Below are 23561 nucleotides of genomic sequence, written 5' to 3'. Positions count from 1 at the left end.
GTTCGGGAACCACCGGGAGCTGTTCTGGGAGCCGGGAGCCGGGCGGCTCGGCCGCGCCGCGCTGCTGGACAACGCCCGCTGGCTCGGCCGGGAGCCGCTGCTCCGCTTCCTTGGCGGCGCGGGCGGGCGCCTCCGCATGGGCACGCTGCTGAGCCGGCAGAGCTGCCAGGCGCGGCTGCGCAGCGCCGAGGGCATGAGCCTGGCCGAATTCCTGTACCCTGCGCTGCAGGCCTACGACTTCCTGCACCTCCACCGGCACCACGGCTGCCGCATCCAGCTGGGGGGCCACGACCAGATGGGAAACATCATGTCCGGATACGAGCTCGTCACCAAGTACGGCGGGAGCGCGGGGCGGGAGGCGGCGCGCAGGGTCCGGGCATCGGGCAGCCCGTGTCAGCACTGGTGTGGCCAGCGGCACCGGGGACGGCAGTGCCACCCTGCGCTGGGCATCGATGGCCCGGGGCCGCACCTCGGCTGCTGTGTCCCATCCTGGGCCGCTCGGTTCAGGACAGTGAGGTGCCGGAGCAAGGGCAGCGATGGAACGGACTGCCCAGGGAGGGGGTGGAGTCGCTGGCCCTGGTGGTGTGTAAGGAAAGAGTGGATGTGGCACTTAGTGCCGTGCTCTAGGTGACAGGTGATACTCGGTCACAGGCTGGACTCGAGGAGAGCAGAGGTCTTGTCCAGCCTCGCCAGTTCTCTGATTCCATGATGGAATGCTGTGCGACTTGGTGCTGACAGTCTCTAAAGCACCAGGAGCAGAAGGCAGAGACATAGATCTCTGTGATTTGAGAGGAGTAATTAATTGGCCTGACCGTAAGCTTGGTACATACATACGTTTTGACCAGGTTTATATGAATTTTTAAGAAGAATAATAGGTTCTTATATTAGTGAATCCAAGAACCAAAATCAAACACCCTGAAGCATGGGACAAAATCATGACAAGTCTGCCAGCACACACATCCTGGTGTAATCACACCAAACTAGAGGCAGTTGTGGTATATAACATAAAAACTGCTTAAAATACATATGTATCTTTGATACATACAAAAGAACTTAAAAACTTAGGGTGCTGTTTTTTTCCCTAAATCCCTCTCCACAGAACAGTATTCTGGCATCTTTTTGCCCATCATCCCCCACTTTATATCAAGGATAGAATCTTGCAGAACGTTTGCATTTTACTCAGCTTTTTCAAGATATGATTTGGGTTTTTTTCACATGCAGTGACTCTTCTTTCTCAGGATGACAGGAACAGATGTGTTTGGAATTACTGTACCTCTTATTACGAGTACTACTGGTGATAAACTGGGAAAGACTGCTGGAAATGCAGTTTGGCTGAACAGGGATAAGACCTCTCCGTTTGAGCTGTATCAGTTTTTTGTCAGACAGGAGGATAATGTAGTTGAAAAGTAAGTTTTTCTCCATCTTTTTTTGTCATTGTTCATAGAACCTGATTCTAACTGTTCACTGTAGCTGCTTTGTTTAAGTATGTGCAACGCAAGCTCCATGTAGAAGTCTGTGTTAATTATAACTGTTTATGAAATAAACAGGCATGACTGGTTCCTAAGCAGATAGGATAGTGGAACTTCCAGATGCTGACATATGCAGCAGCAGATTAGAAGGTGAATGACAAAGGAGTGAAGCATAGTGCATTTTGTTTTGCCAGTGGGTTGACTCTCTTGCATGGCTTATTAGTTTTAGTACTGTAGCATCACAGTTTTTTTCAGTACGCTATATTACTACGTTGATTTTAATAACTTGCTCTATGTTCTTTTCTGTATCTGTTTCACTTTAAACATCAACAGCACTGTTAAATCTGAGCTACTTCCCTTTCATATTGGGACCTGCCTTATAACTTACCTCTCACAAAGATTTATCCCCTAATAATTCAAATCCATGTTCTGATCACCAGCACCTTTCAGACTGAAAAGAAGGGTATGTTGGTACTTAATCCTAAAATATTTCAAGCATTGAGACTTTTTACTAGTAAGGGTACCTTTAATACATTGCACGGGACTGAAAGTTCATTAAAATTGACTTTGTCGTAAAGAGTAGGCTTAGGGATACATCTTTAAATTCTTGATTATCCTAAATACTCTTCCTGCTGTATGCATACAAGTATGCTTCTGTCCTGTGATGGCCACAGACTAGAGGTGGGGTTTTACATTAGCATATTGTGGATCTCCTAAGATAAATACAAAACCTTGTTAGTTGACACACGATTCCAATAAATCCTGTCAAAGTTTCAAGAGAAAACTAAATTGTTGATTGGAACACAAGCTTCATAAAAACATCTGGCATTATATTATGCCTGAAGACTTGACCCTAGGCAGAATATTAAGTAAAACGTGCTCTTTAAAGATTTGATTGAAAGGACAGAGCATCTTAGTATGTTTTTCTTATACTGACTAAGGATTTTAGTGCAGTTACTGAAGTTTGAATGACAGAGGCAGGAAATCTGTAATGATGGCTATACAGACAAAACATTTTTTCCCTACTCACAGATACCTGAAACTATTCACCTTCCTTCCTCTTGAGGAGATTGCCCACATCATGGAAATGCATGCTAAAGAACCTGAGAAATGGGGCGCTCAGAAACGACTGGCTGCAGAAGTAACTAAGCTTGTCCATGGTAGAGAGGGGCTGGAATCTGCTAAGAGGTAAAGTTTGATTCATCAAGCTTTCTGATGAATAAATGTTTCAGATTTATTCTCTGGTAATTCTCCATAGCTTTTCAGGGACTATTTTAATCCTTTAAGTTGTTGCTTAGATGTTAAAAGAGAAAAATGTAATAATCCTGTAGACTTAAAAATACACTGAAAATATTAAAAAAGCTTGCAGGGCAGTAGGGTACAATAAAAAAATGGGGGTGTATTTAAACTATTTCTGTTAGTGTGTGGATTCTTAAAAGAAACTGGGATGGGGAATCTGATGAGTCGAGGAGCACTCTGTGTGACAAGAACTAGCTCTGTATTTTGATTACTCTTTGTTCTCACAGGTGCACTAAGGCCCTTTATTACAGCAGTGTGGAGGCACTGGAAGAAATGTCTGACCAAGAGTTACAGGAACTTTTCAGACAAACTGCTTCTGCTGAATTGATGCTTGAACCTGGGATGACTGTTCTTGACTTGTGCCGCAAAGCAAATGCCATTCCAGATGGACCTAGTGGGTAAGTTCTCACCTATGCTGTGAGAATTCTCACAGTATCTACCCTTCTCAAAAAGTGCTGGAGTAGCAGAGTTAAATAAAGTTAAATAATTTCAGGAAGGAACTGAAAGGGAGAATTAAAATGTATTCAATTATGCGTTCAACAAAAAAAACCCAACTTAAGTGAGCTTTCACTTCTTAATAAATAGCAATTAACAGTTGTTTCTGCTTTGTTTTTAAGGTACAGGAAAATTACAGATGGAGGAGTTTCAATAAATGGGAGTCGTGTAACGAATCCTGAGACTGTTCTTATTCTGGGACAGCATATTCTGAAGAATGGAGTATCATTACTTAGGGTTGGAAAGAAAAATTATTACATTATAAAATGGCTGCAGTTGTGACAACAGAGTATCTCCCTAAAATGACAGATCAGTTTAATTCTGCTGCTTGAAGATGTACTTGAAGATGTTTCTGTACTGTGCATTTCTACACAGCTCACAGACCACCCAGTATCAGTTTCCTTTTCAAAAGAGTTCAAGAGAGTTTAAATAAAGGAGCTGGGTTGTACCACTGAAGAGATTGTAGATACTCTGCCTTACTCAAAGCACCAGTCATAAGGATCTGCACAAGAAAATGAAAAGATTCATTTCAAAGTCCAGCAATGGAGATGTGCATCCCCTCCTTTAACAGCCTTCTGTGCTGTAGGAAAACAGTGGCCAGTTATTTCACAGGATAACTCACAGGAAAATAAGCCAAAGTAAACTCAAACCCACTCCTTACAGCCGATGTGCTCATGTAACCAAGAAACCTTGCTAGGGACAAAGACAACCATGGTCATCTGTCTCTGAACAGGTTTGTTTTGAATGAAGCTGCAGAAAATTTATAATAAAGGACTAAATGATTAAACATGTATATTGCTTCTTGGTTGTGTATGGGTACACACGGCACTAAAGCTTTCCAGCCTTCATATTGGAACACACAGCAAATTCACTTCTGAAATCTGAAAGTGCAGAGCCTTTCAGAGCTTAAATCAACCTAATGAATCCCTTGTAGGCCTTTGTGCATAGTATGACTCACAAGGTGACAGTTTTTCCACTGCTTTGGTCCTGTGAACGACTGGATGCATCCATGCTCTCCAGTGTCTTTGCTGAGGGATTATCCAGATACTAGGGCTGTATGCTCTGCAGTCAGCTGGAAGATAGCATATTATACCAGAAGATTACAAGCCAAGTAATGTGAGCTGCCCAAGAGTTGTGGGTGAATGGCACCACAGGGTCTCTGGACCAGAAAACATTTGAGGGAACCTCAAGTGCTTGGCAGTGTTGCTTTCAAGGATCAGGCCTCACTCTTAGGCCATGGGGAATAATGTCCTCGTCCATGAAATCTTCAATACCAATTTGCAGTAACGGCAGCCACAAGGGGGGGAAGTGGAAGCCTTAATCTAAGCTTCTGGAATGTGGTATATATATTCTAGAGTAGGGTGGGGAGTTTGTTACTGTTTTAGGTACCTTTTTTATGTTTCTTCTTACTTGATAAACTTGACGCTGATTTCGTTTGCACCATGACTCAAGTTTTCAATTGTAATACAGTAGCTTGCTTGTTAGAGATGACAGTTTCTGCTGGCAGTGAAACTGAAATAAAGTACTTTCAGAAGCTCAGCCTATTCTTAGTGTTAACTTCAGCTTCCAGATCCTACTTATTCTGTCTAATAATGACACATTTCTAGCCTAATCTCTATTATATAACAATAAAAAGTAGTTGAGTCATTTCTACCTCAAAGAAAGCACACAGAGGAAAAGGGGGAAGGCAACACAAGAGGAAGGGGAAAGGGAAAGTTCATCCACCTAACACAACCACCTTGTTCCTTAAATGACAGAAGCATTAGAGCAAATCAGAAACATGCACCTAGGATCAAAATCCTCCAGTACACACCCATGTTCACCTCCAGAGAAATAAAACAGAGCCCATTTGAGTTTTTTTTTCTGGTTACAGGAAAATCTCCTAGGAATAAGTAGTGTTTCATGTCTGATCTCTTTCCTGCCTGTTTTCTGTCATCACCAAATGGTGCAGATGCACATATATACTCATCTGTAATAAATTAGTAAATTCAGTTTTTAGAAATATGAAACAAAGGAATAAAGTTCTTTGCATGCAAGGTTTCTGATCAGATTCATAAACTCTAAGAAATTTAGCACATGCTTGCCTTTGACCAAGTCCTAGCAATCCAAACCCTTCCCTGACTCTTGCCAGACAGACAGCTGGATACAACCACTACTTGCCATGACCATACAGGGCCATCACCACTGAGCATGTGAAAGTTTGGGCCAAGGATCAAGAACAACTGGAAAAGTCAACTGTTCTTTCTTACCCTGGTCTTATTTCTTATATACAGGTACATTCAGATAATCAGAGTTTATGTTCAAATGTGTACAAGAAGTAATGAATATTAAACACAGAAATACATGATTTAAAAGTGCAAAAATAAAAGTAATTATTTGGGCAAGATATTTAAAAAAAACCTAAAAACAAACTAAAAAAGCTCCACCAAAAACATTTTTACAGCACAACCTGGAAGACTTGAACCTAATTATGGCAGCTAGCAATCAAGAGGTAAAGGGTGAAAGGGCATGCAGCAGGTAAACTCAAGGGAACATAAAAGCACCTTCACTAGTTTAAACAGTGTCATTAAGCATGAAACCATATCCAAGTGGTATTAAACTTCAAGAAACCACTCTAGCTCTCACCTCGGAGCAAGTTTAATTAGCAACAGAAAGCAGATGCAACGACGATCCTCAGTAACTACAGGAAACACCAGATACCCATTGTTCTCACAGCTGAAGGAGAAAAGGATAATTCAGGTTCCCAACAGGGGCACAACAAAGTGGCAAGTTGTTTCCCCTGCTGTGGTCCATAAAGCAGGGACCTGAGTTTGCCATATCCAATCTGGCATCTGTCATTCATCCACAAAGCAATGAATAAAGGCAGGTTTTACACAAGGTCTGCTCTGTTCACTTCAGAGTAAGGTCTGATGCACACAGACACCACCACCCTCTTTACCCATCTATTTCACTATGTAAAATTTGAACCCGACTACTAAATACAAACTGTTCACACCAGGATACTGTGTTTTAGTTAAAGCAGGACTACAACAGCCCAGGTAACAATGTCAGACATTTACTGATCTGAACTTGGCTACAGGGAGCTTTCCCCTCCATTATTCTCTCCCCACTGGAGAGCAAGTTAGGAAAAACTTGGTCCATTGATGACAAAACTATTTCAAGTTTAAATTAAATAAGGTGATCCAGAAGACAGTTGTAAACCACCAGTCTAATCTGGGAATTTTTCAGTTTCTGCTCTCATTAGGCTTTTTTCCACAGCTTCCCCATAATTTTTTTTTAATGTTGGCAGTAATAGTGGCATTTGAAGTATTTTAGCTCAGTTCCACACACAGCTTGCTTGAAACCTATCAGTAGGCATGAGCAGCCTGTCTAGAGTATGAGTTACAGAACTATTCAAGAATGCAGAATTGAGTGAGAACAAGTGAAATCATAACTAAAGCTGTACACACATAGGAACTTATACTACTAACTTACAAGTGCATTTAAGTCCTGCCACCAGAACAAGTCAGTCCAAAACTAATTCTGGCATAATTAATTTTGTGTATTATCTGTTTATTAAATAACAGGATTGTTACAGCATGGACCTTCAAAGTCTTGCATTAAGGATTACAAATCAAGTTCATTTCTTGGCACTCAAACATTACCAAATTGAAACTTTTTGTGAAACTTAAACAAAAAAAAGTTGTAACATTTCAGAAACCAAATTAACACTGGAAATTTCACATGACATTACGGAGCCAGGTATAACTTGCAAGAATTTCTTCAATAAATGAAATTAATTTGCTTTATGCAGCATTTCAAAACTTAACAAATCAGAGTATTTCTTCACAAAGAGACTGTTGGCTGAACTTTAGGAGTTAAAGCTTAGGTAGCAGATCACTTATGGACGGCACTACCTCGTTGGAAACTTCTTGGATGTTGAAAGCAAAAGGGAGAGAGGTGTCAGGTGAATTCCAAACAGAAATGTAATGCTTTTGAAAAAACTTAAAAGCTTTCACTGATCACCAAATTGATTCAAGAAGTGGTTTGCACTTCAGTCATATTTCTTAAATCTGAGAACTACCATCCCTGGATACAATGCAAGATAAAAGTACCTCCTTTATATTCATAACATGTAATGCATACACCACTTTTTAGGCTGTTTAAAAATACACAATGTATATTTCTGTGTCCTGCATGAATTACCTCAGATCATACATGAAGTATCCAAAAATTGCATCTGTCAGACTTAACTCCTTGTGCTCGTATTGATGGCAAATTGAAGATTACCATGAGATAAATAAATTTTTAAACAGAGCTTCTCGTAAACTGAATTTTTAGATTTTCAATCTTTAGCAACTTACCAAAGGAATTTCATTTTTGTTAACTGATTTCAGGGGGAAGGAACTGCATATGGTAATAAAAACCTCACTATCTTGGCCCAATACCATAAAATCAAGCCATGGAGGTTAACAGCAGTGTCCTACTTTTCATGCAAGTTGTGTTAAAGTATCAGCAACACTATAGTAAACATTTTCACTTTATACAAAAAGAGTGAATCTGCTTGAAAAGTACATGCAAATATGTTGGCTGGAGTTTAAGTAAACTTTTATTCATAAAAATGAAAATGTTTACTTTTTCAAGGCTAGTGTGATCAAGTTCTGTATGAATTATAATCAGAATAAAAAAAGAAACCTCATCAACTTAATTTCCAACCTAAAATTTAATAATTTTACGATTGTCCTCAAAAAAAAAGCTACTTACAGCACAATAAAATTTCCTCTAAAGCAACTGTAATCTCTGATATAAATATTCCAATTCCACAGACTTTCTTTCATACTGTCATACATTCCAAAATTTGCAGAAGTTGTGGGCATCCCCTTCTCCCTGACCAACTTCATCTGTTTTTAAAAGAAACGCTTATTATCCCATTACAGTTTTGAAATTCAGTTTTATTTTTCAGTTCTGCCAAGAGCAAATTTACTATCAGATGCTCCAGGGGCTTGGTCCCAAGGGGGAAGGAAGGGGAAGGTGTCCTTGTGCCTGATTATAAACCCCAACATTCATACACAAGCTCCAGTGCACGTTAATAATTCTGCAGCCACTTTTTTAGTAGGCTGTTCTTGTTCGCAAGCTCCAGGCTAATTCTTCCTACATGATACTCCATGAAATCAAGTCTGAAGTTTTCTCTGCCATTGAAACATTTAGGGACAATGAGAAAAAAAAAAAAAACCAACAAAAAAGGGAACACACATACATAGTAATACGCTCGACATCTCTACTGTGCTATAAAATGGAGACCTCCATCTGTCACAGTGCATGCAATATATTCATGAAAGAAAATACTCGGTGCTCTCTTTTCTTCACAGTATTGAAACTTCTACTGGAAAAGCAGCTTAAAACTATGCCACAAGACTACACCGGCCATCTTAACCACAGGCAACCTGTTCAGCAAGTTGGGCACTGGAACTTGAACATTTTTCCCCAAGTTCAAATTAGACTGTCACTGAGACAGAAGACTTGGTCTGCTTTAATTTGCACCAGAAACCTGGTAAGGAAACATTTAGAGCCATTTATTATATGGATTAAATACGACTTCTTTTGCAAAATACAGCATATTTTTCTGTTTGCAAATCAAACCAACTGTCTTTACATGAGCAGATTTACACAGTTGCAGTACACAGATAAGAAGAGTTCATAAATAAAAATTCTACTCCGTATACCATGCCTAGCAATTGTCAAGCCAATGTAACCTCCAATGCATATAAATAGTGTGGCTGATACAGTCTTCACCAAAGATGTGTCTCACGGATCTCTGCAATGATCTGGCTGGCTCGCTGCAGGGCCTGCACACAGGAACACACAAAAGCCACAGTTAGTTATGCTGGACGGATTTCTCAGGGACCTAACAGCAGCAGTCTGGGAAGCACAAAGCTAAAAATCAAATCAAAGCTAATCAGTTTCATTACAAAATGAGTGGCAACACATTAAATTCTCAAGAAGGGCAGACTTCTTCACCATGCATGGTTTGAAAGCTGTAAAGCTTAAAAATAGAAGAGAAACTGCACCTACTTTCTATCTAGCCTGCTAAACAGCAGATTATAAAGTTCCTATGTAATCCTTTCTGGTCATGCATTGGTTTTAATTACTCTAGCACAGAAAAACAATACACTGGCATACTCTTCAAATGCAGCAAAGAAAAAAGGAAGACAAGTCTTCAAAAAGCCTCCCACTGATATGATTAACTGCTCCCATGAGCTCCTGATCTCTTCATTACCTTTAGCATGTCAGCTGCCTCTTTCCTGCGCTGTGCCATGTCCTCAGACTCCGTGAGAAGGTCATCCAACAACAGGGATTTGTACAGCTGGCCCACCAGCTCACTCTGGAGAGTGTCCTTCACGTGGTTCACCAGAAAATGCATCACTGCCTTTGGCACACTGCAAGCACAGGAAGGTTGTTTCTTTAAAATAATTGTTCAAAACCAGGTCTGTTCCATACTGAAGAATGCACAGTGAGGGCAAGCAGCTACACATAGCCATGGCTCTAACTACCAGGAATCTATCACTACCATAAATAAAAGCTCTCTCAAGTAAAAGCAGCATCATGTATGATATTGGAATAGAACTAATTCATATAAAATTCATTTCTTCCAAATAGAAAAGCTGCATTGTAAAAAAAACATGAACAGTATAAAACACAGAATAAATAACTTTGCTTAGTAGAAACCCACCTATCTCTACTGTGCTAGGAATGACACACATGAAAGTATGTCAACCCTAAAACCAAATTTTATGTGTAAATGGGAAAGAGGTAAAGAAATAATTCATATCTCTGATATTACATAGTATGAACACTGCAGTAAAGGTAAACAAAGCAATTTCCTGCCATGAAATACTAAAAATGATATTGAAGGTATTAGTTTACTGGATAGACTGAAACACCTATGAGCCTCACTAACCTGCTCTAAAATCTGGTTTCCAGATTCCTGTACTTCCCCCTCCGCCAAATTTCTCATATACTTAAAAGTGTAAATTAGACCTTTCCACAAAGACATAAGCAAAAAAAGTTTTATAGAATTGCTCATTAAAGTAAAACATTTTTAAAAGAAAATACTTTAAAGGCATTTTCCACAGTAGAATTATGCTGTTCCCATCCTTATAGCTAAGTGCTAGAAAACTGAGCCACATATACTAGTTCCTATTTGACCTTCCCATTTGAAATAACAGAATGGCAAATCTAAATTTTGTCAGGGTACACAGCACCTAGAGTTTATTCCAGTTATTTGCTGCAAATCTTCCATCTGAATTGAAGCATCCTCCAGAAAAGCAGGCATCTCCTAAATAATTAAACCTTTTACTTAATATTACACAGAACTTGAAACCATTAGGGAAGACAAGTGCTTCTTCAAACTGCTTCATTCTGTGAAGCATCAAATTTTACTTGCTGTTGTCACTTCTAAAAAATAAAATTATTTTCTCTCTTCTTACAAACATAAGAACATGATAAAAATAACATGATCAGATATATGATTCCTGAAATATCACAATATTTGTATGGCTTAAATATTTCAAGGAAGTTTGGGTTTACCTGTCCTGAATGTTCTTCCTGACAATAAGAAAGTAAGACTTAATAAGTCGTTCGATCACTTCACAATCTCGTTGCTCACGGGCAGAAAGTTTGCGTGCAACAGGTACAGGCTGTGTGAAAAAATAAAACCCTCAGCTTACCAATTCTGCTCATTTGCATTTGTTAATAAAACTCAGAACTGTAACTTCTGTTCTTTTAGCCTGAGTTGATAAACATAACCTGTCTTGTAACAAACCTATAATTCTTCAGAAATAAAATCAGAGACATAGCAAAATCCACATGCGTAAAACAAAGGTCAGAGGGCACCACTGTATTTTTATTAAAGCTCTCCAAATATCTGTTTTTTACTTAAGTGGGTTTTATCTTTAATGATTCTTCTCTAATAGAAACATTCAAATTCAGCACAAGAAGAGCAGGAATTTGAGTTGAGATTTGTTATTCACTATTGACAGCTATCTAGACAAGGAGTTCTCTTGCACAGGAATTTGTATGGAAGGGAAGACAGTTATCTCAATCATAGCCTGAAGCTGGAGCAGGCAGGAAGGTTGCAGGGAGGTTGGAATTGGGCAAGAAGCAAAGCAGAAGAGACTGGCTAGAGTTCCCTGTTGCTATAGTGGGAATGATATACAAAGATACCACATATTAGCAGCAAAGTCACAAGATCTGGAATTCAGGTATTTTCTTTCCTGAGCCTGAACTACATAGAAAAGGTGCTTGTCTTCCAAGACTCACCACATCTAATAGGTTTACAGCATGTCCTTTTTGAGGACTAGCAGGTAGGGCTGCAGGTAGCTTGGATTTTTCCTCTGCTGATACCTCTTCTGCTTTGGAGGGTTTCAGCATTCCTCTCCAGCTGCCTGTTACAGACTCCTGAGACGAATCTGCTCCTAGAGAAGGAGTCTGCACAAACAGCACATTGAAAAAACATGGAAGAATTAGAACTTGGGCACTGCAGAGAAGCACCTGATCAAATCACTAGAGGTAAAACTCACTAAAAAATAGTATTTTCATAGTATATTCCCTTCATTCTGTTCTTCACATTCCCCACATTTGTTCTCCCTTTGCTGGTTACAGCTGACAAAAGGTGCCACTAAAAGGAAAGCTTTTAAAACTCATACTTATCCCTAATAAAGGGTATGAAAATGTTTCACATGGAGAAGTTCCACAGCATTTTAAGGGTCTACAAATCACTTGTGAAACATGGGGTGGCCTTTGTAAGTCATTTGGCTTTGACCACACATTGTATCCTATCAGGATCATTCTGAAGTATATGTTGAAGATTACCACAGCTCTTGCAATACTCAAATTTAAATTCTTCGAGTTTTATTTAAATACAGACTAGAGTTTATTACAGTAACAGCTAAAAAGTATGCACATTTCTGTTTCGAGGTACTACAGCTATGATCATATTTGTGCTGTCCAAATTTACAGAAGACTTTTTTGGTAACAAATCAAAACCAAAATCTTCATCCCCTGGAAGTGAAGATCAGAGATTTTGGGGAGTTCCAGACAAAGACTGACTCACGAATCTTCTGAGAAAAAGATGTAACACCCAACTCTTAAACATTAGGACAAAAGAAATATTAGTGGATGCTATCCACTGTATATTAACTAGTATTAAAACCCCCCAAGTTTATTTTGATTTAGAATAGGGAATGTTTTTATTTTGTACCTTTCTACATGCCTATTATCTATTTACTCTGTGGTTTAAAATCTACTCCTGTTTGAAACACAGTCCTGGCTTTGTACTACTATTTATGTCTTGCTTCAGATATAAGAGGAAAAAAACTAAATTTATCTATTGTGTTTACAATGAAACACCAGAGACTGATCTTAAATCCAAAAGAAAAGTGAGAAACAAAGCATAGCAAAGAGAATACCAGCAGTACCATACAGGAGGAAACCCAGCTAACCTGTGCACATCAAAAATTTTATTTAAATGGCACAACTGCTCAGAGGCGTTGTATAACACACTAGGAATTCAAATCAAACTCTGTTAATAAGAGAAAATTATTGTTAAGGAAAGCTCTGCTGCATGATTTCTGATTGCAAGGCAGCTGTGCAAAATGACAAAAATGCCACTCTCCTTCTGCGTTACTGTGGAGCCCGCTCTACCTCCAAAGTAGTTCCAGAAACAAAGCTATACAAGAGAGTGTGAAATGTATCACACAGGGGACAGGTTTTATGGGAAATGCAAACCAAATTTGGCAGCTTCCTGCAACTTCCTAAGTCACAATACTATCTTCACAGTTGCTCATGGTTTCTTTTTAATTTTGATATCAAAACCTCTGAAACATTGATGAAAATAGTTAAAATTCTACTAGATTTTGATGTTAGCCACTTTGCTCAGGACAGAAATGGAAGCTTTGTATCAAAATCTGAATGTGCAATTAAGCAGAAAACCTGAGTCCCCTTGGTACTCCTAATACACAAACTTGTGAGTGCCCGTCTTTTCTGACTCCAAGCGAGAGCAATTAGCAGAAAAGCCTTCAGAGGAATAATGAGCTGTTATTTTAACACAAAACAGCACACCTAACATGTAAAAGAACACTGCAGAACACATTTCACAAATATAAGTATACCAGGGATTCAACAATTATGTGAAACAACACAAAGGAGCTTCAGTTTGAACAAAGCCTGTAAAGATTCCCTGCAGGAAGCAGGAAACTCACATTTTAGCTTATCTTCTGTCCTCCTTCTTTAACTGTCAACACATTAAAAACATGCAGTTTAACAGCCATGCTGAAGACTTGATTACAATATTGCTGCACCCAACAATCTACTGACAGTTTGAGGCAAATTAGGTGCGTATTTGCACCATCATATATTGCAAACTAGTTCAAAGAGAAAGCAGTGACTTGGCCACCTCATGGCATGTCCTGACATGCCACTGCACATAAAACCAGTAGTGCCAAGTAATCCACACTGGGGAGGACATCCAGACTGGGTAGGACACACTGTTGGTGACAGAACACTAGAGACAAACTGCTTTCCTTACACCTGGGGTGCACCACAACAGAAACATGCATGCAGTGCTTAGAGGAAAAATCAAGACAGACCTTGCCATCAGCCTCAGCAGAAGCAGCAGTAACAGTCTCCTGGGAAGCAGGTGCCAATGCACCTGGAGCTTTAGTAGACTAAGGGAGGTAAAAAATGCAAGGAGGGGAAAAAAAAAAAATTCAACTGAAGACCACCAAATTTACCTAGCAAATTTCATACACTTTTATCTACTAGCATCTTTCAAAATCCAGAAAAGAAGTATTTTGAATTTACAAAAAAAAAAAAAACAACAACAAAAACAAACAGTAATAGAAGCAGAAAAAAAGAATAAAAGAAGGAAAAGAGAAGGAAAAATAAAAAAGCATCTCCAAGAGTTATTTTGGATTATCTGACCTTCAATTTCATTTAAGCTCGTACACTGATGATTTAACTATGAAATCAATAAAATGAAACATCAAAGAGTACTGAAAGCAATCTCTAGCTAGCTACCTTATATTCCCAGTTCATCCATCAGTTATCTTAGACTGATTAAAGGCAGCAGTGTTAGACCTACTCAGTTTGTCACACTTTTTAAGGTAATGAACTTAATAAACAGATTTCTATCAGATGTACAAATTCCTGTTACAACCTCAGGAGGATCCTAAACTATAGTCTCCATCTTTGAATTCTTAATAATTCATATAGTATTAAATAACTGTCTAAAATTCCAGCTTAATGTCAGACAATATTTTCCATGACACTTGGTTGGTTCTTCCACCCCTATCACTGCACTAATCCCAAAACATGGTAAAATTAGGCAAACTCCAGAGACAGAATATATGACTGCATTATGATAAACAAACGAAAGTATCTCCTCCAACATCTGCTCCCAAAGAAAGACTGCAATAAACTGAGTTTTAAGAGTCATTTAACAAAAACCAACCACAAGTCACTATGTTAGCACTGGATATTTTAAATCACTTGTTTATCTTTTGAAATCAATGTGTCTCAGCAATAAATTTAAGCATGAAAGTTCTGAGTTCATCTTCAACATCTGCAGGCATTTTACATCTTACCTGAGATGACAAAATTCAAGTAGTAAGTGTATTATTACATTTATAGACAAGTCTTCAGAAATACCAGATTTAAAACCTTCCAAAAACTGCATCTTTTTAAGAAAATGACATTTCACTTCTATCTTATGAAACTGAAAGGAAAAAATTCAACACCCAGGAGCTCCCAAGACTGTTACTAGGGCAGCATATCAAAATTTCCAATACTTAAGACTGGATCCAGGAGAATGCATTAAGTTTTATGTAAAAATCAAACATTTACTTACCTTGTCTCGTGACACAGCAGAAGGCAATTCCCGGGCTAACCTGTTCCGCCTTTGTTCCTTTAAAAACAATCCATCAAGACCTCAATTATGTATTAGTCTGTATCAACTCATAGGCAAGATTCAGATTTTACAGATGACTTCCATTTTATACACAAACATGAGTAATTTCATCTCATCCTGTGCCATGCTAATACTGTGGTCTATGAAACCCTTGATTATTTGGATACTTTGACTACCTGGTCAAAACAAAATTCTCAATATAAGAAGTTTTGCAAAGTTTTTTTGCCCCACACTCCCTAATTAAAACCTGAGCATTTAAAAAACAACATCAAAGCTCCACAATTTGGCTTAGCACAAATACCCTATAGCCCTCATCAAGCTGTAAATCCTCCAAGTAATCTAAAGGATTTGATTCTGTGGTCAGCACATGATTAGCCCAAAATGAAGGAGGAGGCAGAATTCACTTCATAGCAAAACAGAATTTGAAGCAATCGGGAAAAAAATATCTGATTTTGCTCAAAATTAACAACTGGTTGTCCACTGAGTAAGGCTTGGGTTTGGTTCTTCAAGAATTTCAATGTTCTGTTTAGGAAAACATTAGGAAAGAACTAGTTTAAGTAACACATGATGGTACGATTTTGTATGTTCAGCTTCACTAAGTCTTAATTTCTGTACTTACAGCTGTTTCCATACACATTGTTTTTGAGCTAGATTAAAAATCAGTCTACCAAGGCAAATTCAAATGCATACCTCACCAGTACAAAATATATGTATAGCAGGAAATAAAAGGTTAAAACTAGAGTAGAAATTGTAATGTAAGCATCTAGAAAAGTAACACTTCAAGAGCATGTAGTGACAGGACAAGGGGGAATGACTTCCAACTGAGAGAGTAGGTTTAAATTACATATTCCACAGGAAGAAATTCTTTACTGTGAGGGTGATGAGGCACTGGAACAGGTTACCCAGAGAAGCTGTGGAGGCCCCATTCCTGGAAGTATTCAAAGCAAGGCTGGATGGGGCTCTGAGTAACTTGGTCTAGAGGGATGTGATCCTGCACATGACAGAGGGGTCGGAATGAGATGACCTTGCATGACTTCCCAAGCCAAGCCATTCTATGGGTCTGTGAGGAATGGAAACAATGTGCTGGATAAACACAAGAGTATTAACAAGCTTTTAGCCAGAGAGATGAAGTATTGCAACAACACCAGAGTGTTCTTCTATCAATCAGTCTAACCAGTCTATCACACTGGTTGCTGAACTGCTTTTACAGCATGATGGCAGCAGCAAGTATTATCAATCAGAGCTGGGCTTGAAAAACACAAGACTACTGATGGGAGACTGATGCAGAGAATGTCTCAGGGAGACTGAAGTGTGGAAATACAGAAATTCAAGAACAATGCCAAAAGCAAGCGGAAATTAGAACCCGAACAGAGGAAACAATACTCGTGTTATCCTTTCGGGAATGAGAGGAACAGTATTGATATATTGTGTCAGACACTAAATGCAGTTACTTCAACATGAAACGCCATTTCACAACTACATATTTAAATTTCCCCTTAAAAAAAACTCATTTCATAGGCAATACCCAATTAGGTGCCCATCTTGTTTTCCAGGCTGAAAAACAGGTAGAATCTATTCAGTGAAGTATCCATCTGTGAGCCCGAATGTAATATGCAACAGAAATGCACAAATCCACAGATCATTAGAGTATACCATATTTATAATTCATCACATTTCTAATGCCTCAAATTAGAAAGTAGAAATCTGTTTCAATGAAAGAAATTGAAGCATTTCTTATTTTATCAATTTCCCTTTCAATTGAAGAGACAAGTTTAAGAGAACATATTTTCTTACCTCTATGTTATTATTCATTAACCCACAGGCATCAGCGAAGTCTGGATGTTTGGTATTGATATAAGCTAACTCAATGGCCACCAGATTATGAACCTGCAATGCAAGACCCAGATCAAAAATTCAGGGAATAAACCTAATGCCAGTGCAAAGCTGGCAAGCACAGCTTAACTGCCCACAGCAAAAACCCACTCAGCCACAAACCACCTACAATACGTGAACCAGGGGCAGATGGCTTACTCTGAGGGATAGTGAGTATAAAAAACACACAAATTTTTGCTTTTCACAGCAGATACAGAGTCAAATATTGAAACACTATTTACTCCCCAACAGGCCAGACTTTAATATTAAAACATATTTATTTGAAGGTAAAAGATGAACGTTTAGTTTTCACTGGCTAAAGGGCATTACAAGCCTCTGAAACATTCAGAATAAGGTTAACAATTTAATTTTCATCACTGCATCCCAAACTCTACAGTAAATGCACAGCTCCTGTTACAAGGGAGGGAAATAACCCATATAAGGAAGAGTGGAAGATGTTAAATTGAAGTTTTAGTAAAATTCTTCTTGGAAAAGTGAAACATAGGGGACAATATGCTTAACCCTGACTTCACCCCTTTGTTTTTTATGTATCTATAACATATGATTCAAAATGTGTACGTATCAAATAACTATCAATGTAATAAGTAAGTTAAGATTCCTTTAATAATTTGAGTTCCTGACTCTGACTCTGACAGCAGAAGCATCAAGAATCCAGAAAACATGCACTTTTACCAGTAAAATCAGAGTAGCTGGAAACTTACCATTTCATTTGTGACAGGAAGCCTCCTACGCAAAAGACAGGTTACTACTTCAACTATGGCATCGTGCAGTTTAGGAAACCTCAGTAATTCCTAAAAACAAACCAAAATTTTACTGGTGAGACTTCCAGAACTTTCTAAGCAAATAATCACATGCACACATATGCCAGTAATGACAATTCTAAAGCATGCATTTTTACCTGTGTACTGTAATTACTACAATGCTGGATAATCCTCTGCATTTCCTCATGAACCAGCTCCACACAGCGCAAGCTCGGTTCTTCCAAACGTTTGATTTGCCTTTTTACCAGCAACTCAAAGGAAACTTCAGGAACAAACAAGGCAGGACGAGGACCCTGGTTCAAAAGGAGGGAAAAAGCTGCTAAATTGTGTATAAAACAAGATGCTTTTCTAAGAAGTAGGATCTCATGAGGCCCAGAATAAATCAGGTCACAGTGATCACACCTGACACTCAGAACAGGTCTCAAGAGTAAAATATGCTGCAAGAATATTTAAAAATGAAAGCTATCAGTTGCTATCTTTAAGACAAAATGTATTAAACAATGATTAACCAGCATCCTTACAGAACCTTGGAGATTTCTACCCACTCATTTCACTTTAGGCATACAAATCTGAACGGTACTTTTTCGCATTTTTGGATCCCCATTTACATGAAATCTATTATAAAGGCAAAATGATTTTCTTTCTAATTTCAGAGAGAAAAGCTTATTTACTGGGACAGTGTTGGGCATGTAATACCATACCAACAAGATAGGTGGATTTCAGTGTTTGGAGGAATTTCATTTATGATCATACAGACCAATGCTTAGCTACAAATATAACATTTTTTTACCAGAAATAAGACATGTTTCCTGTTACTAAATCCTGTTTCTACATTTTTTTTTACACGATAGGAACATGCACACAGATCATTGCTAAAGAGTACCTCATTCTCCAAGACCATGTAGAAACCTGCCTCTCTGTCCACACACAACAGACACATTACAAAAGCAGACTGACATGTTTGACATTCAAAGTCAAGCTCAAAGGAGTGAACATTTTTGTATATTGCAAAATTTAAAAATGGCCTTACTCTGTTAATTCTTGGCAACACCAATTCCAATATTAGGAAGAAGCCAAATCTGTCATGTAAACACAGAACCATTTCAAAGCTGTGCTCCTTATACATAATTAAACCTTAGCTTCCTATCTAAAATACAGCTACAACGCTCAGAAATATGGAAGAGCACTCACAGTGGCATTTCTTATGGCAGTCAGAATGTCAATTGTGTTAAGGCCACCCAGAGGGTCAACAGATTCTAAAGTTCTTCCAAAAGTCTCATGAAAAATATAACAGATTCTGGCTCCACCACATCTGAAAGAAGGAAAAAAAAAAACCTGAAGTAGCAAATAATAAAAAGAAAGCTCTCATTGAAAACATTTTTTACAGTTGCTTGGATTCAAACATTTTTGAGTATGCTATGGTCTAGAGTGTAGTAATATTGCCAGTGAAAGCCACTAAGAGCCACTGTGTCAACCTAACCACTCAGTCAATATTCCAGGAAAACATTTGGACTTACAGCTCTGAAGTCTCTATGTATTTTGCTGTTCCTTCAATAGTGTTACAATATTCTGTGGCAAATTTGGTGATCAGCTGCAATAAAGTAGCACTTTTGTCTTCAACAGGCTCCCCATAGCTGTTCAGCAGAGACTGGTACTGAGCAGCTAAAACATTAATTCTGGTTTTCAGTTCTGGCAAGCAATCCCTGATATGATGCATCAGCAATCTAAAAATAGAAAACAGTCCCTCATTAGAAGGGAGTTAAAGTTCCAGCTTTATCACCTCCATCAAAACACAGAAGAGACACAAGACAACCACCAAAGGAAAACAGTCACTTGGAAAAATCACACTAAATTCAGAAACTGAGAGAACCAGAGTTTGCAACCAGAGTTTTCTCTAATGCACTGCTTTACAGCACCAAAAGAGACACTAAGGGCAAAAAGAAAGATCTGCACATATGTCTAACACATCAGTTTATATCTTCAAGTAATACCTGTTCAGTGTCCTAGCAAGATACTTGGTTCCATTTCGATTGGCAAGGGAAGGATATTTCTTTTGAAGAAACCCATACTCATCACGAATGGAATCAGCTACACTCTTCTTATTGTTAATATCCAACTGACTCCTGAAGGTAAAAGGCAGAGTTACACACTAGTTAATGGATGCAAAGTAAAAGTATAAGTAATTTACACTTCTGCTTTTCTGGACAGAACATTTAAAAACTGTGTCTTGCTTTACACAACTCATTTTCCTTAGACTTTAAAGGTTTTTATTTGTTTCTCCATGCAGCACAGTATGCAAATAGGTATTGGTAGCAATAATACACAGACTAAGCAAGGCTCTTACTAAAACTACATGAGATTTGACCTAAGTAATGTAAAGAAACACAGCAAACAATACTACAGCTATAAGTAGTTAGGTCTAATAAATACAGGACCTGTGCTGGATCAGAGCTAATGTGAACAGCTGACCAGAAGCACCCCTCAAGCTGAAGGATAACAGCAGAAGTGATGACACTACAGTTCTTTTACAAGCATCTATTCCCTGCATTAGCAGCCAGTTGAGTGGAAGAACAAAGGCTTTTGAGAAGTGAGCAACAAGCTTCTCACTTGCTTATTCACAAGTTTATTTCAACATTGTCACCTTATTCTTAAAACTATGTTCATAGCTAAAAAAGCAGAAGCACTACTTCATATTAACACAGTTATAAAAATAGCACCAATGTGCCCACACAGACCTATTCACTACTCCAATGATGCCAAGTTTGACTGGAATCACTCTTCCCATGAGCACATCCATAGCATCAGTACCAGCATCCATGAGATCCAGCTTTGTGATAACAGCAAGGGTTCTTCGACCTACCAAAAGGAAAACACTCTCAGGGATGTTCTGATTTCATCAGAGTAACTGAAACTCATAATTCGGCAAAGTGGAGAATTAGTGACCTAAATTCATTAAATACGTAAATAACTAAACCAGTAGGCTAACACACACAGGATCTGTCTGGGACCTTAATATTTCCTGATCTCTTGGTCTGAAAAAAAAAGTGCTAAGAACTTTTTCTTTAAAATATAACACATGTTTTGAGTCTAAAAAAATAAACCAGCGTCTCAGCAAAATCAGTAATTCTTGGGTCTCAAAACTTTTATGTGAGTGTAGCTACTTTAGTACTGTAGATTCTCACTATACAGCTTTACTCCTGCAGAATCTGCAACATGATCTGCCAGTCTAGACCTTTAGTTTCAGAATTTTGGGAAGTGATCCAAAATACCCTGTCAATCATTTTTACAGGAGTAAAATAAAAGGGGTTTGATATCTTGAACCAGGACAGTTTAACTGAGCAGACTGCCAGAAGAGGTCTTTCCTCAAGGTTATGTGGCAGACAAGCCAAAGCAGACCTGAAGTCTGAAAACAATCAAGAAACGTTGCATTTTATGAAAAGAAAAATTTGAGGGTACCAACACTAAATTTTAGCCTAATTTGTTTGTTTATTTTCCAAGTGTATTAGTCCATGTTCTTTCAAATCATACAGTGCCATTTGTTAGTAAATGGTACCGACAGCGCTTTGCAAATGCAAGAAGCAGGCAGCCAGCAGCTTCAGATCTGTTTCAAAGTCCTTAGGTGAATATAAAAAAGTAATCTTCCCTCTCCATTAAATCAGTCAGCTCTCGCACATAAATACAGGGCATCAAAATTCATCCTTACTAAAAGTCACTAAACTAACAGCTAGACAATTACTAGCTGCAGGATAGCATACTTTCTCTACCAAAGGAAACAATGTTGGACAATAAAGCTTGAAGTTGCCCTAACAGACCACTGTGAACTACTAAAACTCTGAAAACCCCCAACATTCTTAATACCATTTTGCTGCTGTGAAAACAGAAGTGACTCCATGACTATTAGTATAGTTACTTGGCCTGCAGGCAAGCCAGAAAACTATCAGCAATTGATTCATCCCAGCATTCTCTTGAGTTACAGAGACTGCAGCAAGAAGTCTTTAAGCAAATATAAAACTTCTATTTTCTAGGAAATGTGGTGACATTTTCTTTTCTTACAATATTTTGTCCAAACAACTTCAGTTTTATTTTAGGACTGAGTTTTAAAAAGCAGTTGAATAACAGCATCCAGTTAGCCTTGGTGCTTACCATCTGGATCCACCTCCCGAGCTATTTTCAGTGCTTCAGAAGTGGCCATGTCTGTGTTCGCAGCTGTGACTGCCAGGATAATGGAATTGGGGTTGCTGATGAACTGAAGGATAAGCTCTCTTATTTGAAGTTCAATGTCTTTAGGCTGATCACCAACAGGCACCTAGAGAAAAAAACAATATGGAACTGCTCAAAATTGCATCTTCATATCTGCATGAGGCTTGGTGTCCAAAGACCACCTGCAAAACTGGCAGAGTGGGGTGTGTATGTGTGCATGGGCAGGGAAAGAAGTCATCTTGACTTCTTCATGTCTCAGAAAGTTATTCCATATGTAACCTGAACAAGCAGGATCTGAATATTTCTCTTAGGATATCTTTACTTGATACAGCCTCTCACACAAAATACACAAAGCAACTCCTGGAGAAGCAATGTGGAAGAGATTTTCCAAGTTGCCTGATACCTGGAGTGCTACCTCTTCTGTGGAAAGGAACATGCAGCCCACAGACCTACCATCACTTACATGTAGAAAGAGGAAAAACATATGCAAATCTGTCTCTGACATCAGCAAAGTGCATCAGAAACTCAAATCTTACCCCAGAACACAATGACATGTCAGAATTATATAACACTACTTAACCCCAGGAAAGCAGTTTATCTAACAATGTAGAACAATGGCAAAGAGTGAACAGGCACACCTTGTTCAAAAATACACACTGAGTCAGAGGAGAAGCATTCTGCATCTTACCTTTGTCATTCCAGGTAAGTCCACAAGAGTCAGATTTACAACATTAGATGAAAAAATCTTAAGGTGAATCGGTTCAGGACTGATCCCCTAGAAATACATTAATAAGAAGTAATAATTGCTGCCCTGGATTAATTTAAATTCATCATATAAGAATCCAAAGACCTTCTCTGTAGTATGAAATAGACAGCAAGAAAAAAAAGCCAAACATCTGTCAAACGATTCTTTTGTCTTTGGCAGCAGCCAATTTTATAATTACACATAAAGCCAGGTATGTAGAAAAATGAAAGCAAGTTTAACTGAAAGTTTATTTTTTAAACTTTTATTACAGAATCTTGAAGCAAAGCAACAATTCTGTCTTTTAGCTAATGTAATTTATCTCATGAACACAGTGAAAAAAATCTCAAGATAGCAAGCAGCATTCCTGTGTTCTTCATTAGGACAGTTAAATGCTTTTCACTCCTAGCTGCTGAAACTCCTTGAAGATTTAAGCAGCAAGAAAATCAACAGGAAAACAACAGATGAAAAGTACAGGATTTACCTTATTGTTTCCTGAAATCCTCTCTGTTTCACTTTCTATTTCCTGACGAATTTCATCAAAATCTGTATAAATCTGAAGGAAGAAAAGAAATAGTTTAAAAAAAATCAAAGACAGCATTCACTTACTTAACTGCAAAATAATGTTCTCTTCTCCAAGTAACAGCAAAAAACTCTCTTAGTATGCAAAATATTAAAAAAAAATACAAGAATTACTAGTACTCCTTAAACTGATGCTAACAGGAATCACCAGCGCTAAAAATTACAGAAATTGGTAA

The 23561-nt window shown here is 38.3% G+C and overlaps 2 protein-coding genes across 6 annotated transcripts in view; one reads left to right on the top strand and one right to left on the bottom strand.

Moving 5' to 3' along the window:
* Position 1: 1 nt before the first annotated feature.
* YARS2 (tyrosyl-tRNA synthetase 2) lies at positions 2-4056 on the top strand (the record flags this gene model as incomplete). Its single annotated transcript, XM_015627004.1, has 5 exons — positions 2-333; positions 1239-1406; positions 2502-2657; positions 2996-3166; positions 3386-4056. Coding segments are annotated over 5 exons (987 nt in total), but the record flags the coding sequence as incomplete, so codon positions are not given.
* Positions 4057-6794: 2738 nt separating this feature from the next.
* DNM1L (dynamin 1 like) overlaps positions 6795-23561 on the bottom strand; it is a 35487-nt gene continuing 18720 nt past the window's right edge. For 2 of the 5 annotated variants that reach the window (XM_015628140.1, XM_015628141.2), the window contains 16 exons: positions 23288-23359; positions 22750-22836; positions 22005-22167; positions 20597-20717; positions 19853-19984; positions 19379-19585; positions 19053-19173; positions 17999-18154; positions 17802-17891; positions 17002-17094; positions 15148-15204; positions 13889-13966; positions 11562-11729; positions 10830-10939; positions 9520-9679; positions 6795-9088 (listed from right to left, as the gene is read on the bottom strand). In XM_015628140.1, coding sequence (XP_015483626.1) covers positions 9032-9088; positions 9520-9679; positions 10830-10939; positions 11562-11729; positions 13889-13966; positions 15148-15204; positions 17002-17094; positions 17802-17891; positions 17999-18154; positions 19053-19173; positions 19379-19585; positions 19853-19984; positions 20597-20717; positions 22005-22167; positions 22750-22836; positions 23288-23359 — 1872 coding nt within the window. In that variant the 3' untranslated portion in view covers positions 6795-9031. The remainder of the gene's footprint in view (positions 9089-9519; positions 9680-10829; positions 10940-11561; positions 11730-13888; positions 13967-15147; positions 15205-17001; positions 17095-17801; positions 17892-17998; positions 18155-19052; positions 19174-19378; positions 19586-19852; positions 19985-20596; positions 20718-22004; positions 22168-22749; positions 22837-23287; positions 23360-23561) is intronic. The other 3 variants (XM_015628143.1, XM_015628144.2, XM_015628145.1) reach the window with 2 other exon arrangements.

The sequence above is a fragment of the Parus major genome, chromosome 1A, assembly GCF_001522545.3.
Source record: "Parus major isolate Abel chromosome 1A, Parus_major1.1, whole genome shotgun sequence".
Classification (NCBI taxonomy): Eukaryota; Metazoa; Chordata; class Aves; order Passeriformes; family Paridae; genus Parus; species Parus major.
The sequence above is the reverse complement of the archived record's forward strand: the minus strand, read 5'-3'. Positions and strand labels throughout refer to the sequence as shown.